Raw genomic sequence first — 6,193 nt, forward strand, 5'->3', positions numbered from 1 at the left:
ATACCTTATTAACATCTAAAACTTACTAATTATTTCTCTTCCTATTATATCCTAATATTTATTATACTTACATTTGTATCTCTTTATATGGTATTTACAAGTCATTTTCTTTTTTTCCTTTTGTGATCGAAATACATTATTAGTTAAAGTACAAAGATAGTCAAACTCTTGTAAAAGCTCATACCGGTAGCAATGAGTTCAAAACATGAATCCAAAAGAAAAGTGTAAACTTTTAAAGGATTCAAATTCTGTCCTGTCTCTTTCTCTTCAATCATATTCTAATAAAAATCATTACAAAAATGAACTACGCATTATTTCTATTTGTTGTTTGTATACTTTTATAAGATATCATTAAGATATAACGTACAATGTGCACTTTATTTCAAAACCTAAACTTGGAATTTAAAATGAACTCTCATATGCATATTATGAGCGACCAAGATGAGAAAAATGCATGCTTGGATACACATATTTAAAAAGAACACAAGGGAATCACAATAAACAGTGGTGTTTCGAAATAAAGATGATGAGGTACTACTGTATGCACGATTTTCCATTGATTGCAACAAAGGAAAGGGGAAATTAATGGCAGAAGTGATGAGGTGGGTCACAAGGGTCTAGAAAACAAGATGGCTCTTAACATAACATCTTGATTGCAGTACTGGTCCACCTTGGCATCTATCTAGGGCTTCTTCATTTCACTCATTCTTTTGCAACAACATTTTTAAAAGCCAACGCACGCAGATAGTAGTTTTACAAAGAACAAAGATTTGATTTGATTTGATAGACATGAATGAATAATAAAATAAAATAAAATAATAAAAATTGAATGAATGTCATCACGAAGAAATGGAATTGTAGAAAACCGAGGACACACTGTAAACCTTCTTAACTTTGAAAACAACAGGTGAATGAGCCAAAGCTAATCACTCCCATGCACACGTCCCTTTCGCTCTCCCTTCCCCCACCTCTGCCGCCTCTGCTCTTTCTCTCTCTCACACACATACACACACATCCATTGGGAATGCCAACCATTCATTTACTTCTTTTCATTTTTTTAGTTGTGATTATAATTACTTCACATTTTGTCCAAATATGTGTTTTTAGTATTTTATTTGTATCCTAGCTAGTTCATGGAAATGGACTTTGGACTCAAATTCCATATTACTTGATTACATTTAGCAACCAATCATGTTTATGCAGTTATAAGGTTTTGTATGTAACTAGTAAACAATTAATTAAACCTTGTCAAGATTTTTCATTTGAATTTTAGTGTGTTTGGATATGCGCCTTGAGGAAAGACGATGCTCATCATAATGAAGATAATGAAGATCACATTATTAGATTTTGAGTCTTTGATATGAATTTGTATACACTTTACATGAAAAAATATTTCTTATCATTTAATTATAAATATCACAATATTTTTTGGTTTGGTAATTATTATTTTAAATTAATATTTAAGATAATTACAAATTTTTAAAAATAATTTTTTTACTATTGATATCAAATTTTCATTGGTTGAGCTAAGGATGTATGGAAATTAAGCCCCTTTTAATTTCTATGCAACCACATTCATAGTGATAACATGGTGGTTGACCAATTGCAATGATAGTGTTAGAGTGTAATTTAAAATTAAGCTTTTAATATTAAGATAGTTTATCTTAGTTGATTAAATCATATGTGATTATAAATTTTTTGATACTTGAATTCGATTCTAATAAATAATAAAACTGATTTTAATTAGAATAACACATAACATCACATATTTTCATTTTTATATGAAAATTAAATATTTTAAATAAACAGAAACATATGTAAAAGCTTTAAAATTTAATAGTAAATCATTGTAAGACATGACTAACAACAAACAAACTAGTACAAAAAAATATGTGGAGCTAGCCAGAGAGTAGAGAGAGGGATATTATATTATATATAACAAGAGATGAAAATGGAGAGAGAACGAAAGGTCTTTCTAGGTGCATTCGACCCTTTAATACTTAAGTGGCATATCTCTTCATCCTGTCTCTCTTTTCCCTTTCTTTCATTGTTTGTTTTGTTTGCACTCTCCTCTCCCCTTAACAGTAACTCAACAATCAAGAGGATCAGATCCATAGGAGAAGTTTTATCTGTCCATCACCAAAACCGCGACTACTGATCAGTCAATCCCATCAATCAAATCAAATCATCAGAAAGAAAAGAAAGGAAAGAAAAGAAGAAAAAAAAAAGGGAATCAACAAAAAGAGGAACAACAACAATATCAAACATGTCCTCCTCATCCACTTCCTTTTCACCGGACCAACAACACCTCTCTCCCTCCGACCAGCTCTGCTATGTCCATTGCAACTTCTGTGACACTGTCCTCGCGGTATCATCATCATCATCATCCATCACCCATCTCTTCACTTTTTTCCTCTCTTATAATGCAATCACTCTTATAATTAAGTCTTGAATTATTTACTTTACTTCTTAATGACATGACATGCTCCTTCTTCTTTTTCTTGTTTTAATTTCAAACATTTTAGGTGAGTGTTCCTTGCACCAGCTTGTTCAAGAATGTCACTGTGAGATGTGGTCATTGCACCAACCTTCTCTCAGTCAACATGCGTGGACTGCTTCTTCCCAGTGCCAATCAGCTTCACCTTGGCCACACTTTCTTCACTCCTCAAAATCTTATGGTATATGTTTATATAATGTGTGTGTATGACTATAACATTAATTAATACTAGCTAGGACTCTTAATTAGTTGATTATATACCCTTTTGTGTTAGGGTTTTTTTCCTTAGTTTATACTCTCTTTTGAAGGAGAAGAATTGAAATGATCAATTATATGAGTATATTCGGATTAATGTTTCAGGAGGAGATTCGTAATGCACCTTCAACAAACATAATGATGAATCAGCTGCCGAACCCTAATGATTTGGTCATGAGCACCATGAGAGGAGGGCCTGAAGAAACCCCTAAGCCTCCATCAGCTAATAGACGTGAGAATTTTCTCTAATTTTCTTAACCTAATCACTGTTGAATAAGTCACAGTAGCTTTCTTATACCTTTGTTTTGCTTTGCATAAATACCTAAAGTTTAAACCTCCACCTGTTTTACATGTTTGTTTTGCATTTCTTTTTCTCGAGTTTCCCTTTTCTGCTTCTCGGGGGCGGTGATCAGAGATCCTTGTGATACCACCAAAGAAAAGCTAGAGAAAAAGAAAAGGAAAACTCTTCTGATACCATTCAGTCCATTTCACACTTCTTTTAAGCTCATAGTGTTGTGTGTCATTTAACCAATAAAGGGAGAAAAGCAAACACAAAACAAATAAAAAGGTTATATCCCTATCAAAACTCACTTATCAATCTGAAACAGTGGCTAAGGTTTCTTTGTATACTTCAAGTGGCAAAGAGAGAACAATCTTTAGCACATTTAACCCATGCATTGCTTTTTCTCCCTTTCCCGTATTAATGTAGACTGTAGAGTGTTACCAGAAATCCAGCTTTTGGTTCTTCAAATTAATTAAACACTAAGCTTCCATTATTTTTCAAATTGAAGCATGCCTTTTCCATATTGTTTGATTTTCCCCATTAGCACAGTAAAATTTCAAAAAGGGTGTAAAGAAAAATTAATTATTGTTTTCCCACTTAAGGGAGATAAAAGAAATCAAATCTAAAACATGTTAAATCATTTTATTTTTCTTTGCCTCTATGCATGTCTCCTTACATGCATACATTGAGTGAGACAGAATTCTCCCCCCGAAAATATAGTGCTGAATCCATTGGGAGAGTGATTGTTAAAGATAATGATGAGGTAATGATAGAATAGAGAGAGAGAGAGAGAGAGAAGGGGAGAGAGAGAGAGTGATTTAGGCAGAAAGGTCAGCGAAGTTATTTAATGTTCCTGTCTGTTTGCCTGTGCAATGTCCGTGTGTTGTATGTCCAGCTCCAGAGAAGAGACAGCGAGTTCCGTCTGCTTACAACCGCTTCATCAAGTAAGTTTAGTAACATTAATTTCATGTTATGTTATCAATTACTACTAGTTTTCATGGTAAATTTGTTAACACGTATTCACACTAAAAAAAAGCTACTTTAGTAACTCAAACCTTTTATCAACTGTGTGATACTAGTGTAGTATTCTACTAATTAAAATGAGACACTAATTGTTTTTGGTGAATTAAATGAGACACTATTTAATTTCATATTTTTAATTATATTTTGATGGCATCTGAATGGTTTTCACACCATTTAATTCTTAGGGATGAGATCCAACGTATCAAAGCTGGGAATCCTGATATAAGCCACAGAGAGGCCTTTAGTGCAGCTGCAAAGAATGTGAGATCCAAGGAGATTCTAAATCTTACTCCCTTAAGGACTTTTCCTATTTTTAGATTATTTTCAATTTTTACTAATTGAAGAGTTTTCTTTTTTCTTTTTTTTTTATTTAATCAAGTATATATCTAACCTAGTAGTTGGTTAACTACTTTTTTTTTTCTTTCTCATGTGTGGGGTCCATATTTTTTCTTTCAGTGGGCCCATTTTCCACACATTCATTTCGGACTCATGCCTGATAATCAACCCGTGAAGAAAGCTAATGTTCGTCAGGTACTTGGGAGCCCTAGCTGCTGTTACCTCCTTTTCCTTTCGCAGCACATTAATGCCAAAGGGGACTCTTATTTCTAGGGTTTTCTAATATCAAAACTTTTCTTTGTGTGAGTGTAGGAAGCAGAGGACGTGCTTATGAAAGATGGGTTTTTCGCACCGGCTAATGTAGGCGTCTCTCCCTACTAGAGGTGTTTAAGAATTTTAGGGCTTTGAGTATTGTTACCCATGCATGTCTCTCATTAAGTAATTGTGTACTAGGAGTTTGTCTTATGCATATGAATGTTGTGCACTTGTATTAGTACTTGTTGGTGTTAAAAGTTGTTAGTTTATGTTTACAATCAATGGTGGAAGGGAATTCTGACGAAGCTAGATTAGTTCTTCTGAAAATGAAGATGGTTTATTTTCTGTTGAACTGGTCCTGGAATGTAGAAAGCTCAAGTTACAATATTTAATTTGAAGTTTTTCTTTATTCTTATTTCTTGTTTGATAGGCGAGTTCTTTATTCTAATAGGTATCGTTAATGAGTTGTTGCTAATATAAGTATTTATTACATCCCTCGTGAAATCAAATATAGTTTTCTAAAGAATAAAGCATAATGTTTATTTTTTGTTTTCAAAGTATTAAATGCAATTATACTTTTGATCTAACATTTTCTAGTTTAATTTTTATGCAAAATCTGTTTTGTTTAATAACAACTATCACAATATGATTTTTCACTAAATGAATCAATTTAATTAAAAGGGTAGCTAGATATTAATTTGAGATGGTCTTAGAGCTTTTTTACTTGAGACGAATGAATGAGATTCAGTTTCCTTGCATAAGAATATATGCTTCTTAGAGCTTTTATATATATATATATATATATATATATATATATATATATATATATATATATAAAAGCTCTAAGAAGCAACGAAGGGGGTATTTGTATCATCGTTCGCTTATACTACCTACTTATATTAATTCCATTCATTTGAACATATTCTACATATTCCCTAGCTAGAGCAAAAGACAGTTACGCACTTTTTCGGATTTCTCCACAATAGAAAATAATTATACATGATGATTGGCATATTCCCTAGCTAATAAGATATCTCCATAATAACATGATCATATAAAATGGTGTATTTCAAATGATATGCTAGAGCAAAAGATAGTTACACACTTTTGCGGTTTCAACATATTCTCTTTGTTTGATTTTGACCATAGTATGACTATGGACCTAATTCCTTTGTAACATAGAGGTTTATAAAGTTAATTTGTGGAAATCTAAAAGTTGAATCTATATACACACCACTACTATTAAGGTGTTCGATCGAATGTGTTGGACAATTAGACTTTCCCTTAATCAGATTTAATTTATTTTTCAAATTAAACACGAGACTTTGTCTCTGGTGCATATATATATACTAAGCATTTTCTATGTCGATTAATTTGCGCATTTTACATCAGTTTTAAACCATCGTCAAAGTTAATGTCGCAGAAAGTCTGTATTTTATACAACGGTTCCATATAAAATCGTCTTAAAAAATATTATTTTAAGACGATTCTTAATTAAATATTATTTTAGAATTGTATCTTTTTAAGACAGTTCTTAGTTAAAA

General features: G+C 32.0%; 1 protein-coding gene across 1 annotated transcript; it reads left to right on the forward strand.

Annotated features, from left to right (window-relative positions):
- The first annotated feature begins 1,953 nt into the window (after positions 1–1,953).
- On the forward strand, positions 1,954–5,071 carry LOC100794423 (protein YABBY 5). Its single transcript, NM_001357794.1, has 7 exons — positions 1,954–2,368; positions 2,526–2,678; positions 2,858–2,984; positions 3,931–3,979; positions 4,244–4,319; positions 4,515–4,589; positions 4,707–5,071. Exons 1-7 carry the CDS (start codon positions 2,267–2,269, stop codon positions 4,773–4,775), a joined length of 651 nt encoding a protein of 216 aa, NP_001344723.1. The 5' UTR covers positions 1,954–2,266; the 3' UTR covers positions 4,776–5,071.
- Positions 5,072–6,193: the final 1,122 nt, after the last annotated feature.

This window comes from Glycine max, chromosome 3 (genome assembly GCF_000004515.6).
Source record: "Glycine max cultivar Williams 82 chromosome 3, Glycine_max_v4.0, whole genome shotgun sequence".
In the NCBI taxonomy this organism is placed as follows: Eukaryota; Viridiplantae; Streptophyta; class Magnoliopsida; order Fabales; family Fabaceae; genus Glycine; species Glycine max.